This window comes from Heliconius melpomene, chromosome 7 (assembly GCF_056956725.1).
Source record: "Heliconius melpomene rosina isolate 202511_hmr_F chromosome 7, ASM5695672v1, whole genome shotgun sequence".
Taxonomy (NCBI): Eukaryota; Metazoa; Arthropoda; class Insecta; order Lepidoptera; family Nymphalidae; genus Heliconius; species Heliconius melpomene.
This window is the reverse complement of record NC_140395.1, coordinates 2,147,886-2,168,447: the sequence shown is the minus strand read 5'-3', so window position 1 is coordinate 2,168,447 and position 20,562 is coordinate 2,147,886. Positions and strand designations below refer to the sequence as shown.

The window sequence follows — 20,562 nt, the reverse complement described above, 5'->3', positions numbered from 1 at the left end:
ATAGACAATCGTTTTTTTTTCTATTCTGACAATGACACCTAATAACGCAGCCATTTTGTACTAATGCTACCTGTACACGTACAGACAAGTGGAACAAAATATTTATTTATATAACATGTTCTAAAATCTTTTTTCGTTTAAACTCTTACGCTATTAGGAGTATTTTATTTATTAAAATTAGTTAATAAAACTTAAATGAAGATCAAATATTTATTAATAAATAAGAATATTCCATTTTTGTACATTTCATTTTTCGAAAAGGTTAAAGTATTTTTTCGAAATACATAATAAATTATTAACAATTTCTCCAATTATTAGTATAACAAGATAATCTAGTGACATCCGTATTTTCTCTTTCAATTTGACGTCCGTCCGAATCTACACAGCGGCACAGGCCACGGTGACATTGTATACTTCTGAAATTTCCATTTTTACAACATTGTGGGGACTCTAATGAAGAATTCAATAAACTAGACGTTACGGCACATTCTGAAAGAAATATAGTAGTATAAAGTTAGCTTGCAACACTGATACTTAAATATTTTTTATGAGTGATAAATGTAATTACTACCTCCCTCGTGTCTTCTCCATGACATTAGCGAAGTGATATGTACTCAACTGACACCCTCGGAACGCCATAATCAAAGAATCATACCATACCAAATGTATTTAATATTGTAAATTCTTTGTACTTACTACAATCCATGTTGCTAAAACCAGAATCATCTGGTTTTACTGTAAAATCACCGATTTGCTGGCCATGTTCATTTATACATATTTTTCTGTAATTTTATAATAGATCATTTATTTCATATTATCTTGAAAAAAAATGAGTGTAAGTGCTTTTAACGTACATTTTTTGTTACATATTTATACATATATAGAAAATATGAATAACTATAATAATTAACTTATTAATACTGTTTAAGTTTATTATGTGCCTATCAACTTTTTTAATAATGCAAAATATATACTTACGATCCATTGACATTTACAGTAATTCTACCAAAAGTACCATCGGGTAAACAATTTATATTAGAAAATGATGAAAAATAGTCAACATTGTAACCATCTTTAATACTTTGTTCTATCAATTGTTCTCTCTCATGGACAGTGTCAATACAAGGAGTTGTATAATTATATGGAGGCTTAACATCTTCTGGTTGCGGAAATAAATCCAGCTTAGGATCATCTAAAAAAATTCAATGTTCAGAACAATAAGTTATATCCAAAATATATTTTTTAAAATATCTCTAAAAAGTTTAACGACTGCGAACTTACAACATGGCAAATCAGATATTGACTCTTTATCTAAATTTACTCTTGCGTCACTACTTTCTTGACCAGTAATCTCATTGACGCAATAACAGGTTCTGTTCAAACATTGTACAGGATTGAAATTTCCATCAGAAGTACATCGTAATCCAAATACAGGGAATTTTACGTCTACCCCTATTAGAGATTTAATCTTATGCGCCATACGTGAACATACTATAAGAAACGTTTTAAATAATCAGAATTGTAATTTTTTTTTCTTATAAGTAGTTACTTTCGTAGGAATCGTTAAGTAACAAAAAAAATATCAGCCTTACTCCAGTAAAACAAAGCCGGTCGAAATTTACTAGTTTTGACCATTTCAGAAGGCAGTACTTCTAAGAAAAAATAATAGGATATTGGACAAGTGCTCTTTTAAAATATATTTAAAATGCTTATATAATAAATCGTAATATTGTAATTATAATACAACTTACGACACGGCATATTTATAAATTGTCCTGAATATACAACTTCACCAAATAGCCTTTCTCCATCTTCTGACTGACAAAAACAACTGAAAAATATATTATATACTTAGTCAATTATCCTTCTTATATGAAAGCATAAAGTATACTTTTTACTATTCTTACGTTTGAGAAGGAATACAAGAGAAACTAGCGTATTTTCCTTTGTCGTCACAATAAGGCCTGCTCTCAAAAGCCCCAGTTTCTCCTTTTTCAAAACGATTATCATAGACATCTTGGGCATCATGACACTTTGATTTCACTGCGAAAATATTAATATTGTGATATAGGTATTATCTAAAGGAATATAAAACAAAAATTGTTTTTTTATATACAATATCAATTTGACGTTCGTGCTATACAATTTATGATTTAAATTTTAAAATTATGACTTACTTCTCACACAGGTTAATGTTGTGCTATTACATGTTAATCCATGGCCACATCTACCTACAGTTGTTCCCGCGCCAGATCCACCAACGCTACATGGTTGTCCTTCACCTAAAATTAAAATTAAATATTTTTATGATACATTTTTCAACAATATTATTTTTATTAAATCCATCCTTTTTTAAGTGTAGGGTATATTTTTTATATAAATATAATACTTATTGTTGTAATCAACATAAAGTAAAACATAACGTTGTCACATTTTATTTATTTTAATTTCTTAAACGCAGTTACATTAGCCAATAACACTTTAAATGCATGGCGGTAAACACTAAGTGCTAGTAAAATCGTTTTCAAATTCTGTCTAATTTAAAAATATTTCTTACCATCATCTGACAAGGAAAATATTTTAAATATAATCATTTCACAGGCACAGATTTTAGTAATATATTTTAATTTTACGCTTTCTATTCACAATAAGGTTTAGCTAAAATTGAATTACTCACGGTAAAAAGGAAGGCAATAAGAACAGCAATTACAAATTGTAGGTGAAGGTAGCTCTAGTCCTGAATGTGTTGCATTGTTGTAAGCACAGTCTGGTGCCGGTGTGGCGCATGTGTTGTCGTTCTCAAAGTTCTGGAAGTAGGAAAGAAAGAAAATATATGAATACAGACACCCGAGACGTTATAGTTTCTATATTTACTTTTTTATTTAACTTAATAATAGGTTATTGGACTCATGAGTTTATACAATAAATAATATTAAAAACGAGTTATGTAGATTTTATTCACTAAAAGCACTAGATTAATGTAATAATTAAAAAATATATTATTTTATTATGATTTCACTATAGGTCATAATAAGAAGTACATTTATAAACAAATGAACGTCACATATATTACCTGTGTGATTAAGCTATAGCGTGGTGTTTGTACTTTTTTTAATAAAATAGAATTGCCTTAAGAATCTTAATTCTTGTATATAATTTTTAAATAAAAAACCGTTCACATATTTAAAAGTTATTAGTATATAATCGTGAGAAGGTAGCTTTAAGTCCTTTTCGTTATTTCGTTATGTTGGTAGTTTTGTTGATCGAATAGCGGTAAAAATTAAAATAGCTTCCGATTTTCCGTTTTTGCTTGTTAAATTGGCAATCTAAGAATCTTAATAGAGAAATATAGGAAAATATATTACAAGTTTTAACATACATTAATGTATTGTATTTATAGATTATTGGGTTTATAGAAAATACATAAAGAGATTTATAAAAAGTTTTGATGGCATGTAGATACCATTGCCAAGTTCTATCTTGGGGAAAAGCTAAATTTTTCATTAATTAATCTAATTTTTTTAATTAATCTAACATTTTAAGTAAAAAGCGGAATTCTTTCCCCAAAAGCATTTCATAGGAAAATTTAAATAACAGTAGTTTGTAGTACTTATTCATTTGTTCTCTGAGAAATATGCTAATTTCCTCTTACGTAAGAAAAAAATTAACGACAATAAATATAGTAATTGTTAATATCAAACTTTATTGAAAATATATGTAGGTAAACAGCGTCAAACTGAAACATTTATAATGTCTTAAGTTTTTTTTTGTTTTACAATCACGCAGTCTATATTGCGTTAAAAAATATATAAATAGAATTTAACCACGTTACTGTTTATTTTAAAAAATAATGGAAATCGTTCAGTATGTAGATTATTTCTTTATATAAAAATTTAATTTTGCTATTAACAAAAGAAAAGAAAAAATCGAATGGATTGTCTTCATTCCTTCATTTATTCGCATTAGTTATATAGGTACACGTATAGCATCCACATATATTTGTGTGAAATTATAATGGTTGTGGGTGCGATTCCCATTTAGGGAATCTAGGGTAGTCATGTTATGCTGGCTGATTTTTCATTTGACCTTGAAATCACAAATCATTAATCACAATACAAAATTATTGTGTAAATACATGAAAATTTCTTCTTGGCACAACTAGATACATTTTATATTTTCTTTATTTTCTTATATATATGTCGGAGTTGGGTGGATTTCCCTCGCACATAGTTTTGAGTACCCGGTCTACTGTGGGCTTCAGTGGATAATGTTGACATGAGTAAACACAATTTGTGGTACTACGAATTAATTACAACACCGTAATCAATACACAAGAAAGCAGCTACCGCTATCCCAGTAGGTAGATACACAACACGGAACGCGGGACAGTTTCAGTGTCGTCTGCACCGGCCGACCGCCAAACACAAAGTGAGTCGATGTCCGTCGGCCACGCTTCGACTCGCCCCTTCCATACCAATGCATAACACTAACTCTGTCGAGCGCCAATAGATGGCGCTGGCGTTCCGGAACCACATCAATACTACAAATTCCGACATATATTATGTTGAATATTTTCATAATAAAAAATAGCATTGTGTAGGTATATGTATATTTAATAAATAACTTTTTTATTAATCATTAAAATTATACAAAAAACACATTAGCGACAATTAGTGCCTAAAATTATTCCAGTTAACAATAATATCATTAATATATTTTAAACTCACCCTACAGAATCCATTCTCGCATAAAATACTACAATTAACATTAGAAACACAAATTGCTAACAAAACAAACAGCAAAATACGTTTCGCCGCCATTTTGTTAATTGTACACTGATTACACAAACAATTTCTTTGTCGATATTATAATTATCGATTTGATAATCTATAATTGATATTTAAATTTGTAGAATAGTATTAATCAGATAATTTAAAGTGTCGGGTAAGTTCAAGTGGCTGATATCGGTGAAGATTGAAAGATTGACTTTCAGAATTTCAGTATATGAAAAAGGTGCTTATATTAAAATATTCTTAGAAAACTAATTCAGGATTCAAATCCTACTATAATATATAAAATATATTTTTATCTATTTAATATACCGTAGCAGGATAGGCAGCCTTGTGTTAAGGCACTCTGATCCTGACTTTGGGCCTATTTCTGATGGCGTTACGCTTTGCCTGGACACCAGAGCGAACAAATGAAAATATTCCTTCCTTCCTTTCTTGAGTGGGGATCGAACCCACAACCAGTCTCGTTTACACTCATAGTTACACTTACGTCCCTGAGCGACTGGCTTCATCTTTATTAGACAGATTTTATTTTATTAAACTTTTATTTGATCTATTTGTAACTGTGTTATAAAATAAAAAAAACTGAGTTATACTAATCATGAAATAGCTATATGTAGCTTAGGTGACAATACAATAATATGGTATCATCGAACTGGGCCGATGATGGAGCCAGGACTTGAATAGTAAATCCCTTCAGAGGATACCAGTAAACTCTACTCTATCTTAGAAGAGCGTCCTCTTTTATTTTTTTTAACGATACATTATGATTCTGTAAAAAGTTGTAAGGGATAAGTGCTTTGTGCTGTAATAAAGGTCTCTTAGAACAGCAATAGCTGTATCTACTACAATATTGTGAGAATATATACCTACCTATCTAACGAAAATTAAGCTATATATTACTTATTATTTTTTATTTATTTATTTACACTTTATTGTGCACAAAAATTGAACTTATTAAAATTGAAGACATTTATTTTGTTAAGTGGGGAACGGAGTGTTTTGATACTACGTTACATATATTTTGTAGTTGTACATTGTAGAATGTATGTATAAACTAATATTTTAAATGTATATAAAAAGCTTATTTTATAATTGAATTCAATTATTATGACAATATATTTTAAATGAAGAACGAATTAATCAAAAGAATGAAAATTATAGAGTTGAAACATTTTCTTCACTTCATTATTTGTTAAAGATTCAATATTTTTTATAACAAATGTAATCAAAACCTTACCAAAAATTTAGAGCTTAGAAATAATAAAAATATACTTTACTTTTTTATCTTTAACCGTTCCTTTCCGTTATTGTTTGGTGTCCACCATTGTCCAAAGCAATGATGCATCTACAGAATACAGATATCGCCAAAAATGATTTTTATTTTATCTATTAGGTACTATTTTTGAATTATCGTGCTAACTCACACAAATTTTAACTTACGCTTTATAAGATAAACATAAGAAAAATAAAAAAAAAATATTTATTCGTGCGTATAATAATTTTTTTGGAGGCTTGTTGTGGCGCAGGTTGTGGCACGCAATTACTCCAATATTCCGTTGACAGGAATGGAGTGTCGTAACACTATGTTTCAAGCTTCCTCTGTCTAACCTGCTATGTGCGGGATATAATTATAAGAAAATATATAATTCATTCCTCAAAAGAAAAACATATTTAAGTACTATAATTCTTACCTACATATTTAATTTACGTCCATCAGATTGTAATCCAGGCTTAATAAAATGCACCTGAACAAACAAACAACTAGAGCTATATTAAACCCATTGTTTAAATAATTATAAAGATTTCTCACTCACGTATGTTGTTTAGATATAAGTAAAATGTGTCGTATAAATTATCTACAATGCGAGATTTAAAATAAGATAGAGAAATAAAAATTATGCTAGATACAAATGGTATGTCCTTACTATAATAACCACCTTAAAAAAATACAAAGACAGATGAAATAGAATTATAAAAATGAATTACCTACAAAAAGAAAATATAGTACAAATCAATATAAATAAAAACAATTAAAACGCATATAAAACCTAAGTTTTGGTAAAATTATTGTTGTTTCATTAGACAATTTAGAACTGAAATAAAATGTTCTAGATTTATTAATATCTATATATAATATTACAGATTTTGTTATACAATTTTGGAGGGACGGGAAATTACTATATTCGCCCCAAAAACTATGAGACACATTTTGCAGTTGACTTTTACTTGTTATTCATTATACTTGGATTGTAATTTATCAGCTTCATGCTGTATCTCGCACACAGCAGGGTAAGCGGAGGGAACCTAGTATTAAAACACTCTGTTCTCCACGATTCGTCGAAATCTGGAGGCATTGCGTGTATTGGCGGAAATCGCGCCTTGCCTCTACGCCAGAGCGAGGATGTGAAAATATAAATTTAAATAAATATTTCATTTCCCCGGGAGGGGATCGATTACACAACCAGTCAATTTTACAATCACACTTTGTGCCGCTACGCCATGACTGGCCTCTGGATTGTAATTTAATTATTTTTTTTTTTAATTAGGCGGTAAGGCTAGGCTAGGCACACTAGGCTTTGCCTACCCTACTACATGCGGGATACAGCGTGTAGCTGAAAACAAAATATTATATCGGATAACTGTAGAAGTAAGGGCGGCAAAAAGTTAACAAATAACTATAGATATTATATTTTTAGATATAAAAACCTTGATAGTAAGTTATTATAACACAATATTAAAGATAAACTACTTAAAAATCTATCTAAAGGACTTAGGTATAATATAACCGACAAAATAAGAAACAAAACAAACAATCATCTAATATTGTTCTCATTTCTCATCTCAGAAATATTCCATTAACCCAACTCAAACAGTTACCTAACGATATCGCTATCTGATAACAGAACTGATAACAGGGTAAGTGACACTCTAATCAAATTTAGGACGGGACTCTTGTAGATTTTACTAGATATTTCTAATACGATTGCAAATATACTCGTATAGTGAAGACTCTAGGAACTTCAGCGTTTACGTAAACGTGACAGGTTCCCACTCGAGAAAACGAAATATTTAATATTTTCATTATCGTAATCATTTAACGAGGCATATCGCGGCGTTGAGTTCCGCCATTCAACACACATTGCCTCGAGAATTTGGCGGAAAGTGGGAAACGGAAGTTTCTTAACACTAGGTTTCAAGGTCTCCTCTGCCTACCCTGCTATGTTCAAGACACAGAGTGAAGCTAGAAACAAGAAAAAGAAAACTTTTTAAAAAAATAAACATAACATTTTGTATCTTCATATCTTCTACAGCATAGTAAGTAGACCCAGCATCCGTTCATAAAGAGAGCAACTCCATGACAGTGTTTAGTGTCAATACTGTCGACGGATAGCTCTCTTCATTAACAGATTATAGGTGCTTCTTTGGACGAAGGCTTCGGTTTTCGGATGTCGAAGCCTTTTCAAATTATTCGTCTCCATTGTTTTGTTGTTCTGGAAAATAGAATTAAAATGTATTAATATTTGGTGTGCTAATATTGATTCTGATAGAGGTTATGATTACTACCTTAAATTTAAATTCAAATTCTGGTTGAGTTTCGCCATAAAACATGTAATGCCTTCAGAATTTCGACGAAAGTGGGGAAGGGAAGTGTCTTTATGGGAACAGAGTATCTCAACACTAGGTTCCGAGGTTCCCTCTGGCTATCCTACTATATATATATAAGAAATACAATGTGAAGCTGAAAAAAACTCCATATAAAAATACATACTTAAATGCATTACAAGACATATCCAAGACAATAACTACTTAAGAGACATAAATTGTTATATTTAAACAGTTTAAAGTTTCTATGACATCACCTGTAGCATATTTTAAAGGAAAATAGTGATATTCAATAATAGTCTTTATTCAATTACAATAGAGACTACTCTCAGTGTCCTATATCTGAAGTGTAAATTGGAAGAACACGCATATTTGTTCAATTTGTCGCTACCCATTCTTTTTAAGGCGCCGCGGCTCGCGTGAAAGATTCTTTGTTTGGTATACATTTGAAATATAGTCACATATACCATTTTGGTATTGGGTTCGATGGTGGGCTTAGCCAAAATATTTATAAGGACCAGGCTCCACCAAAGCGGAGACGAAACGAGCGGAGGAAGATGTTAATAACGACCATTAGATTTTCAATTCGTCTCCAGTGGAAAATAGCTTGTGTTGTGAAAAGCTTGTCTTGTAAGTCTCCGCTTTAAATTTCTCCGCACATCTCCGCTTCGGTGGATTTATGTGATTTTATTTTAGCTTCATGCTCTTTTACTAGTTGCGTTAGCCAGAGAGAACGGGGCTTCAAGCTCTACGGTCTCTTTATTTTAGTTCAATTGTTTAATTTAAATTAATTATTTATAGGTAACGTATGTCGTATATAGAAATAAAAATTACCCTATACTTTTATATGTAATAGGTAAATGGACCTACATATACATAAATATATTTGAGACGCATTGTAGGATTTAAGGATTTTGCCTGATTGACTCGTGCGCAACTGACACGCTCGGAAGAACAAAATAAAAGAGAAGAGAACAGAAACTTCCGTCATAATATACTATACTTAACATTTTACCACAGCGCTTTTATGGGCAATGGCAAGTCATTTACATAAACAAACGCCATTGCAGTAATATGATTTAGTGTGAATACACAATTGAATATAAATTCAACATATAACAGCCGGCCAAGATTTATAGTAAGAGCGCGCACGAGGTGTACTCGACGTCGAATTGTTTAGAAACTAGTCGCTTTTCCCTACTTTACTTGTGGGTCTTTTTATTTTCAAGTCCAGTACTCACTGAAAAGACCGAAAGGTTAACCAAAATGAAGGAGATATCGGTCGGCTAATAAGACAGTGGTCATTGGCTCTATCGACTTAGATGTAGGTAATGTTTTTTTTAGAGAACATAGTGTTAAGACACTCCGCTGAGGTTGAGAAATATCTCAAACTCGGGCGGCTAATGAATGTAAAATGCAGATTATAGGTATATTTAGATGAACCTTATAGTCAGCTTTTTAAACGATCTTGAAAATGTAGACCTTTGAGTAGATAATGAAAAAGTTTGCAATTACAATAACTTCCTATTATAACATGTAAACTGATTTATATTCAATAAAGATTTCTTAAAATAATTTCTAAAAAAAATATGATTCGAACGAATAATTTTTAAAATGTTTATTTTACACAAAAGTACCTACATTACCTACAGTACATTTCATTCTTTTATCTATAGATATCGTTTTGCAAATAACATTTTATTAATACGTACAAAATACATAATATAACTTTATGACAGACGAACTGATGACGAAAGCTTGGAAATAAAATTTGAGCGTCAAAATGAGCTGAGCAAAACATTGTTAGATAAATTTAGGACATCTCAAAGTTCCTCTTTCTTATTTAGATAAGATAAACATACTTAACACTAGGTTTCCAGGTTCCCTCTGCCTACACCATGTGCGGGATACAGAATAAACAAGGGCGATCTAGAGATATCTGTTTATGTAAATGTTTTTTTTAAGTAAATTCAGGATTATTTTTTTGTTAATAAAATTTCTGGTGTGGGCATGGACTACCCGGCACTCTATTCCCAAGCCCATGAGCGTGAAGCTCTATAAAATATATAAGCATATACATTTATATTTTTTAAACTTTTCGTTGAATCTCGTGCATAGAAAAGGTAGGTAGAGTTAAAATAAACTAAATTAAATTTAGTGTTAAAACACTTCGAGATATTGCGGGCTGCTCAGGAACTGCTTGTTGCTGTGCATCGAAGAAACTCACTGTACCTGCATGAGGTCGAAAATACCTCTGACACTTAGAATGTGTCATACACAACGAGTACCTAGTTTTTCCATTGCCATTTAATCACACAGGAAAAGCTGCGGGAAAAGCTAGTTTGGTATAAAAATATGACCGTAGCTCGATTTTTATATGGAATTCCAATATAACATACCTAATCCGATACGTGTAAATAATATTTTAAAACATTATTATGTTTTTATTAGGTCGAACTGTAACTAAGTAACTATGTAATAAAATATAAGAATCTGAATTACATGCACTTCTAATTGTTGTGTCATCATGAAATTTGAAAATTATATGTAGATTAGATGACAATACAATATTGTGGTAGGTACCATAAAAAAGGACAAGGCAAACGAGCGTTCGGGTCACCTGATGGTGATCACCACCGCCCACGACCCCGTGCAACACCAGAGGAGCTACAGGTGCGTTGCCGGCCTTTGAGGTGGAGATAGACGCGCTTTTCCTAGGTACCCATATCGTACCCACCTGGAAACATTGCCGCGGGTAGGCCATTCCACAGTTCCGTACCGCGTGGAAGGAAATTTCTACGAAATTGGACGATAGCTGATGCTTTAGGCTGCCTACTAATAAATATATCGAATTTGTGCTTACTACATTCATTTAAGTAATATGTATCGTATTTTATAAAATAATAACTAATATCGAGGCCAGTCGTGGTCTAGGGGCACGAGCGTATGACTTGAAACGCTATAGGTCGAGAGTCTTTCTCCTCTAGTATAGACGGAAAACGCGGCGTTGGGCTCCGCCACTCCTCCTTCAGAATTCGAACGAAAATGAGGAACGAGGTTCCTTCTTCCTACCATGCTGTTCGCATAGCTTACAGCATACCTATACATTTCGTCGTCAAGCTAAGGTATGTAGGTATCTATATATCGGCCAATAATAAATTATTCCACATATAGGTACCTAAATTAACCTAAGCCTGACGACTTTTTGTGAGTAATGATGATTAATATAAATATTTAGTACCTAAATTGTTTTATGTATCATTCATAGCTACACATACATTCGTTCCTAACTTTTAAATTTCATTATTTGATACCTACAAATCTAACTCAGCTTCACGCTGTTTCCCGCTTATAGCAGGATAGACAGAGAGAACCTTGAGTTAAGACAATTTTTAACACATTGCGAGTTGAGCGCAGAACTCAACGTCTAAATGAAAATAATTATTTCCCCCGAGTGGGAATCGAACTCACAACCGTTCCGTTTATAGTCTGCTAAACGATTTTATAATTATACATTACAAATTACATTAATACACATATTTTTTATACATATTCAAAAAAAAACATTTCTTTTCTATTTTTTTCTGGTGGCAAACTCTTCAAAAATGTTAAACAAATATTGATATAACAACTACTATTTACTATTTTCGCTCACAATTCAACCTTTTACACCACTTTGACCGACAATACATATATAGGTATGTATTACATACGAGTGTGTCAACTAACAATTTGAGCATATATCGAATCTGTAACCTAACGGTGGCTTGGGCAAGCCGACAATCAAATTAGGTGTTCGTGAGATACCAGTTTACGTTATTAGACGTGTTACGATAATTGGTCAGCATTCTAAGCTCTTGTATTGACATTGACCGATCTATATACATAAGTGTAGTTTGAAATATTGCACGGTGTATCCCGCACATAGCAGGGAACCTGGAAATCGCGTGTTAGGACACTGGGTTCCCATTAAAATACTTCTCCTGAGTTTTCGCTGAATTCTGAAGGCATTGAGTGATGAACGGGAGAAAACAATGAAGCTGCAAAAAACGAAAATTACAGACCACTACTTGAAATTTAATTAAGCCGAAATATACATATAATATAGGTAGCTTAATAAACTAAAACCACGTATTTTTAAAAGAACACGTAAATAAGACTAATATATTGAGAACAAACTAAATATTCTTAGCAGTCCAAGGTTCCATCAGCCATCTTCCGAATCCATCACCAGCTCGACGGTCCAAAAATAAAAAACCCGCTGTATCCCGCACACAGCAGGGTAGGCAGAGGGAACCTAGTGTTAGAACACTCCGTTCCCCACTTTCTGCCGAATATTATGATATTGACCGATATGAAAATATTTCATTGAATTTATGAACGAAATATATATTATTTTAAATATATTTTCATTAATTAGACTAAAAACGAGAGTCAGACACCCTGACTCATGACCCTACCTACCAGAGTTACGTATTAAAATTAAATAAAATAAGAGTAAAATGAACAAAATCGTGTCGCCTTCAAGGATGCTCGGACAGTTCGAAATGTATTGAAACGCAAATGTCTTAGAAATATCTTCGGATTGTTTCAGCTTATTTACATATCTGTAGAGCATTGTCGTTTCTTAACTAATTCTGTTCGTGATGCAACAGGTGACCCATTTAGATGATGGTATGCAAGTTAGGTATTATGTGACTGTTTTTTTGAAAATTTTCTGTATTGGTTGGTAGGTATAGGTAGCCAGAAGGTAGTTTAGAAGGCTTATTTAAATTTCATATGTGAAATACAGCTATCAAATGCTACAAACTTATAAAATTTATAATTTGTCGATTATGTTTTTCCATATATAAATATTTAAGTTTTATTTTGTAAAATTAGATATATTTTTAGCCAACTTCAAAGAATAGGTTTTCAGTTCGGATTGGTGAACCGATTTACGTTATTCTTTTTTTGAAATGATACTAGAAAAATAACATCAACATCGGTACGTTTATCTAAAGTAAGTAAGTATTCTTGGGCAACTTATAAAGATAAATATAATTTCAAAGAGCCAGAGGTCTTTTAGAATATTATATCCAATGAGGTCTTCCCAAAATACTATATTTTGGGATATATATCTTTACACCAGAAAAAAAAATATTTAAAATAATGAACACAACATACATCTTTAGGAGTACCTACTGAGAAAGGATCCCCAAAATATACTAGAAAAAATGAGATTTCAGTTTTTATAATTGATGCTGACGAAGTTTCAGGCCACAACTCGATTATACAACAAAAAAATTCTAACACGACATTTCTTTAAAGATTTATTTAAGGTCTTAACCCAAAATTTTCTCCGTCTCTCCCGCAAAATACGTGTTATATAAGCTAAAGAGGAAAAGTAAAGAGACTGATAATATTTCCATATTCCATTTCCGTCTGGAACCTACAGATTAGGTGAAATATACAATGCTTAGAACGTAGCTGTAATGACTTCTACAGGTGCCTACCTAATGTTGTTTTATGTCTCTTTGAAGTCACGCACGAGACAATTACTAAAACAATGTACGACATGCATAATATACAAATATATTAGAAAATATACATAAAGTATGGATATTGTAATTGTTTTTTGATGACAATCGTTAACATCTTCATTGTAGGATTTACTTTGCAGTTAATATATTTTTTAAAATCTATTTAAGTTTATTTTTAGTAGCTTCATGCTATGTTCCTCACGCAGCAGAACACTCAGTTCCCATTAAGACTTCCATTTTCCACTTACCCCCGGTCTCTAGTGACATAATGCTTATTGAAAATATTAAATATTTTATTTCCTTGACTGGCAATTGAACTCGCAACCTGTCGCGTTTACAATCGCACGCGCCACGACTGGCCTCACCTACAGATTAAACCTAAAGCTAAAGCATCAAATTTGTATATATGTATGTAGCTACTAGTATCTCACGATGTTATTCTTAGCAAAGAGGAAATGTACTTTTTAATATAAATATTTTCTTTATCTATTATAGCTTTAAAAAAATAGGTTGGGTACGATAAAATGGTCTATCTTAATATAATGCAAACAACTATATTATACTGAATTACCACCTGTACGAACAGACCGACATATTGTATTATAGTTTTAAGCTTTACTTATAATTTTAAACTTCATTACCTACTGTAGATATAGATGGTATATTTGAAAGAGACAAGAAACAGCTGGATAAATAAAAAAATGGTCACAAATGTTTCTCGTCGTCGAAGTGTTCAAAATTTTAGTAAGTTCCTTTAACTTGTCAAATGTATTTTTTTATTATACTATCTTAGATGGTTTCATCAAAAACCAGCTAACGCCCCTTAATTGGCTTACGTAAACTTTATAATGTAAAACGCAATAAATCTGACTTTTGAAGTTCTAGTAGGAATTTTGGAAAATTCCCCCTTAGCTCTAGGCCACGGCTTATGTGCACTATTTGAAGAGTACTTTACTTTGCATAGGTCCTAACTAGGCCTGGATAGAGCTTTGGACATACTTTTACGAAGTTATTTTACGTAGCTTTTTTCGTAGGGTCCCTATGCTAAGTAAAAGCAGAAAAACTCTAAAAGAAATATTAAAAAAAAACGAATAACTGTTTTGTCTTTGTGTTGTTATTAATTTTTAAGTATCTACTAGTTACTTGTAAAATTATAAGGACATACGTATACGAATCTAGAAGGTCTTTAAAACTAATTATCAAAATACAATTGACATTCTAAAAATCGATCCCACTAACTCCATTTATTAGTTAAAGTTAGAGTTGCCATTTAGTTATTATAGACTATTGTTATTTAAAACGAAACCTTCAAGCTGTAGATATGACATACATAAAGTGCGAAAATATGTGTACCGTGCCAATTATAATTCATACACTAAGGAGACTTGTGACGAAAGGAGGAGGAGTTACGTAATGTCTGAAAATGACGTTCCAGTATATTTTATAGTATTTTTATGGTAAATCACTCCGATATCTACTTTTATATATTAAATATATATTTATAGACTGATTATAAATTGTAACTTGGATTCCTACTCGAAGGAATTAATTGTCAAAGAACGCTATAGTAACAAGTCAGTCAACCGTAATGTTCGAAAATTGGAAGGAGAAATGGGGACGAAGTATGACATTATCTTCCCTTTGTTTTATCCTGCTTTTGTGGTATACCTTGTCATGCTAAATACATATATATCAAAAAACTATATATTATATACAAAATATAATTTTAACTGATAGATGTAGATTTTAAAGGTCTACCAAAACTACTGTGCTAATTTAATTTATTTAATAAAACATTGAAAATTATATATATGTAGGTTTCGTTTGGGGAGCTAATAATAGTAACAGTTTACTCAAATTCTATTCTTCTTTGCATTGCCTTCACAAGGATTTCTACCTAATTGATATTTCCGGCCACTACCCGTATACACATTACATTAAGGAAGTAATTCTTGATAAGAATAACTTACAACTGAGCTTATAGTTTTAGTAACACTTTTTAGATATGTATCTAAAATAAAATAGTTTAAAGAATATCGAAACAAAAATTTGTTAAATTAATTTGATAAATATTTAACAATATCAATTATATGTTGTTTGATTTTTCATTTAAATAAATAATACCCTATTGTTATTTTATTTTATTTCACACATAAATGATTTTAGGAAAAATATTACTTTTAAAAAATTCTTAATGCCCGAAATTATTACAAAATCTTGTCTTTAAAAGTTGCCGACGAAACGATTATTTTATATCTTGATAACAACTTAGTAATAATAAATATTTCAAAATATAATTGTGTCATCATATCAAAAAGCTATGGGCCAATGCTATTATTATTGAGATTTTAATTCCACAAAACAGTGTTAAGTGTTAACCCCATATTGTATTGTTTTAATTAAGAAATAAATAGACTTTAATACATACAGGCTATTAGGTAATTTAGTTTTAACATGTCTATTTAAGAGACAATATTATTTAATATTTTCTTATTTCGATCGAAATTGATTGATTGAGATTGATTTGAGATTGATGGATTGAGATTGAGAGAGGGAATCGAATCTATAACCTGCCTACAGTCGCCTACAGTCGAATCATAAATATTATAATTCAAAAAAAATAAATGATAAAACTCAACACATTAACCTGTAAATTGTAACCATAAGCCCCATTTTTCTTATCAACGTTTACAGCTATAATCTAAGATATGGTATATTTACACTGGCAATGTGACCGTATAAGATATTCCCAGAGCAAATATTTGTTAACTAAGCTCTTTGTAATTAGATCTACGTTTTTGATAGTGTTGTTTGAAAATACTTACTTAACGAAGGTTGCTTTTTAGTGATGAATATTTAGATTTTTGATGAGATTATATTTTCAAATTGACAAAACAAGATAAAACTAAAATAAATTTTAAGATTTCAATTATTTTTTAAATTATTATTTTAATATGAAGTACAATTAGAAACATTTTGTAACATGTTATTTTAATAACCTGTTCTAAAAATGGAAGTAAAATTTTTTCTATTATTAGCTCATTAATTTTTGATACTACATTTTATCAGTATTAAATGTTTTCAATTGGACTTGTTACTTATCTATTACTGTATATATTATACTAATTGCTCAAGCGTTTCATTTATTTTAATTGTATTTACATTTTTTTAAAAAATGAACAAATAAAGTTGTCTCACCATTTCAGCAACCGCAGCTTCCTCTACGAATTTTCCTCTGAAAATGTTCAGCCATTTTGGATCACGTTTATCTCATCTTGGAGAACATCATTTGACCAATCAGAGAACAGACAAAATAAAACTATCTATATCCATAGATAATAAATCCTCCAATCAGATCGTCGTTGCCTATTAATTTTTTTCCGATAGAAAGTATACATTTTCCCGCCTAAAATTTGACATTTCACTTGTCAATTAACACTAACTATAACTAATTTATTTTTTTAAGTGCTTATTGAGTTTTTTTTAAATTTCCAAAGTAACCAATTGGTGATAATTATGTTAAAAATTACGTTCAACACGCTCGGTGTATGGGTAATGGTAAAATGGCGGCAGCGGCTGCAAGTGTGGCGTTTTATACAAACCTACCTGTTGCGTCACACCTGTATACGCATTATTCATATTTTCTTATCGTTCAGTTAAAGTGAAGTTGGAAAATCGATCTTACTTTATCGTCTTGGCCCAAGAACTCTACACATGCAATACCTACTCTACATGCAAAATATTGTAATAATTAAAATTAATTATCAATAGTCAATAGTTTTTTTTAAATCACGGCAAGCAGTGTCAATAGATAATAGATTATTTTTCAAACGCAATATATATTTTTATTGAAAAATATAATTTGTAAATTTACACACAGGGAAAGAAAAGTATAAGAACATTAAAAAGCTCTACTACACTAACAAACTACAGTTTGTTACGTGAGTTTTACTTGAGATGAAATTAAATCAAATAAATCATTTTCTCGCTGGATCTCACATACAGGATAGGCAGAGAGAGCCTTGTGTTAAGATACTCCGCTTCCCACTTTCCTCCGAATTCTGGAGGCATTTTGTATTGATTAGCGGAACTCAATGTCACGCATTTGTTTCGATGCCAGAGCGAAGATATAAAAATATTAAATATTTTAGGTTAAATTATTAATAATAATTAGACGAGTCATACTGTACTCAATGGTTGGGCCTTTGAGTTCAACAAAAGCACTAGCATTCAGTTATGTAATTATGCAAAAAGATTACACAAATTCACTCTATATCTTTAAAATGATCGTACAATGTTATTAAAGTACAAAAATTGGAGTACTGAATCAATTATCACAGTTTTCAGGATTTTTTTTCAGGATAGCAACTACAAAATACTACAGATTCTTAATAATTACAAACTCTAAATAATTGAGGTTGTCACCGAGTTCTCTTTATCTACATATAATAAAGAGAACTCGGTGACAACCTCAATTAGGCACAAGGGTAGAACTGTAATGCTGCGGTTGTTGATTCGATTCCCACTCGGAGGAATGAATTATTATTTGTTAATATTTTCATTTCTTCGCTCTGGCACAGTGGGGAATGAAATGTCTTAACACTAGGCTCTCTTTGCCTATCTTGCTATGAGCGGGTTACAGCATGAAATCCTTAATCCTTTATTAATATATACGAGTATATATCAAATATGTATAATAAACGTTATATATGTCTGTCTATGTCTAGACATATCTATGTAACTTACATTGGCCTCTAATACGCCGGTTAAACACTAAAGCTAAGCACCTTTCAGTTTTCATCTATTGTTTTGCGTAAAGTATGGCTAAGCTTCAAATCGAATGCAGTAACAGCAACCTGTTTTATAGTTTTAGAAATTTGTCCATTGAGGAAATTTAAATGATTATTACTAACAACTTATAAATATTACAATGGACATTAAAATTATAATTTGTATAATTGAGGCCGTCGTGGCCCAGCGTCTGATTGTAAACGCGATGGTTCTGGGTTCAATTCCTACTGGGTAGAATGAACTATTTTCGTTTCCTAGCTCTAGTAACAAGATAAAGTGATATGATGAGTTCCGCTACTAAACAAATAAAGTCAGATCAGGAAAATGGAGAACAGAGTGACTTAACAGAAAGTCCCCTCTGTCTACCCTAGGAGATATTATGTGAATTAAGAAATAAAGCTTTGTAGTTGGAATAAAAGTTGAAATAATTCTTTCAACCACTGCAGAAGCGTTTTTAACCTTTTTTAGTATTAAATAATATTGGTAAGGAGCATGCGCCTCATGTAAAGACACTATTCCCTACTTTCAATTCAAATTTCAAAACCAGTATTGATGCCACTGTGCCAAAACCACGTTAATATTAATAATATATTAATATTTAAATACAGTTTAATTTTAGTTGTCGTGTTATTAGCCTACCTTTAATTAGCACGGCATTCAGAACGCCTAACTTCATGAATTTCATCTTATATCTCGTCCTCATTGGTGTGATAGCGATAACGAGAGTAAACTGTGTGTGTACACACGCCTCACGATATGATGAAATTGTGCTATTTACTCATTTTAGAATTTTATAAATTACATGATTTGTATCTAAGCTTGGTTGTGAGTTCGATTTCCAATCGGGGGAATGGATTATTTCATATTTCTATTTCCTCGTTCTGGTAACGAGGATAAACGCGGCTTTGAATTCCTTCCTTGCGCCATTCAACACCTAATGCCTCAAAAATTCGCCGAAAAATCAGAATATACCTAAGTGTCTTAATGGCAATGGAGTGTCTTAACACTAGCTTCCCAGATTCCCTCTACCTATCCTGGTATGTGTGGGATCTGTATCCCACATGAAGCTAAAAAATTAATTTCCACTTTCGCCGTTGTTGCGTAGCGGCATAACGTCTGACTGTAAACTTGTCGGTTGTATATTCGAGTCCCACTTGGAGCAATCAATTATTTTTATTGGCGATGAGTTCTACCATTCAACACGTTGTGTCTCGAAATGTCTAGCAGTAAAATCTCGAGTAGGCGAGTTTAGGCGGTGCGTAAAAGACAGAATGTCTTAAGTTAACACTTTTAACCCATTTTCGTTTGTCTGCCCTGGTATATGGAGAAAAAAGTGAAGCTGCTTTAGGTAGCATCTGTCTGTTTATAAATCATAAGAAATCAAAGAAATTAGACTACTGAATATGTTATGACATATTCTAATATTTTAATATGATATTTTTTAAATATATATTTTTAAGTTAGATAACTTTAACACAGTTTATTTTTTAAGAGACAATATTCACATTTCATGAATACATAAAACTTTTCTATTTTAAACCTCTTTTGAAGGACATACCCTATTTATTTGGAAGCTCTATTAACCGCATTTTACCGACTTATATAATGTAAAATTACTGTTTCATTTATTGTATTACCAACCTACGTGTGAGATAATTGAGATATGACTTTTTAAATATTTATTTTATATTTTAAAAATATACTGATAGGTAATGTAAATACAAACATCATAATTATAATGATATACCTATGATATCTTTGCGGCAACAAGTTCTCTTTAAATATGCTCTGATTTTATTTTAGTCCATCGTTCACAATTTATTTATATTATTTTAAGCACAATACATACGATT

The 20,562-nt window shown here is 31.3% G+C and overlaps 1 protein-coding gene across 1 annotated transcript; it reads right to left on the bottom strand.

Moving 5' to 3' along the window:
- Positions 1 to 196: 196 nt before the first annotated feature.
- On the bottom strand, positions 197 to 4,886 carry LOC146537288 (uncharacterized). Its single transcript, XM_085188469.1, has 9 exons — positions 4,728 to 4,886; positions 2,678 to 2,807; positions 2,178 to 2,282; positions 1,908 to 2,043; positions 1,752 to 1,831; positions 1,282 to 1,491; positions 979 to 1,192; positions 697 to 782; positions 197 to 489 (listed from the first exon to the last, which is right to left on the bottom strand). The coding sequence occupies exons 1-9, from the start codon at positions 4,818 to 4,820 to the stop codon at positions 296 to 298; spliced, it is 1,248 nt and encodes a 415-aa protein (XP_085044595.1). The 5' UTR covers positions 4,821 to 4,886; the 3' UTR covers positions 197 to 295.
- Positions 4,887 to 20,562: the final 15,676 nt, after the last annotated feature.

Bases quoted from the DNA above. Each gene is read 5' to 3' on its own strand.
- LOC146537288 (XM_085188469.1), bottom strand. From the start codon at position 4,820: ATGGCGGCGAAACGTATTTTGCTGTTTGTTTTGTTAGCAATTTGTGTT. The intron at 2,808-4,727 runs GTGAGTTTAAAA...TCCTACTTCCAG, and splicing joins GCGAGAATGGATTCTGTAGG to AACTTTGAGAACGACAACAC. The intron at 490-696 runs GTAAGTACAAAG...TATTTCTTTCAG, and splicing joins TTTTAGCAACATGGATTGTA to AATGTGCCGTAACGTCTAGT.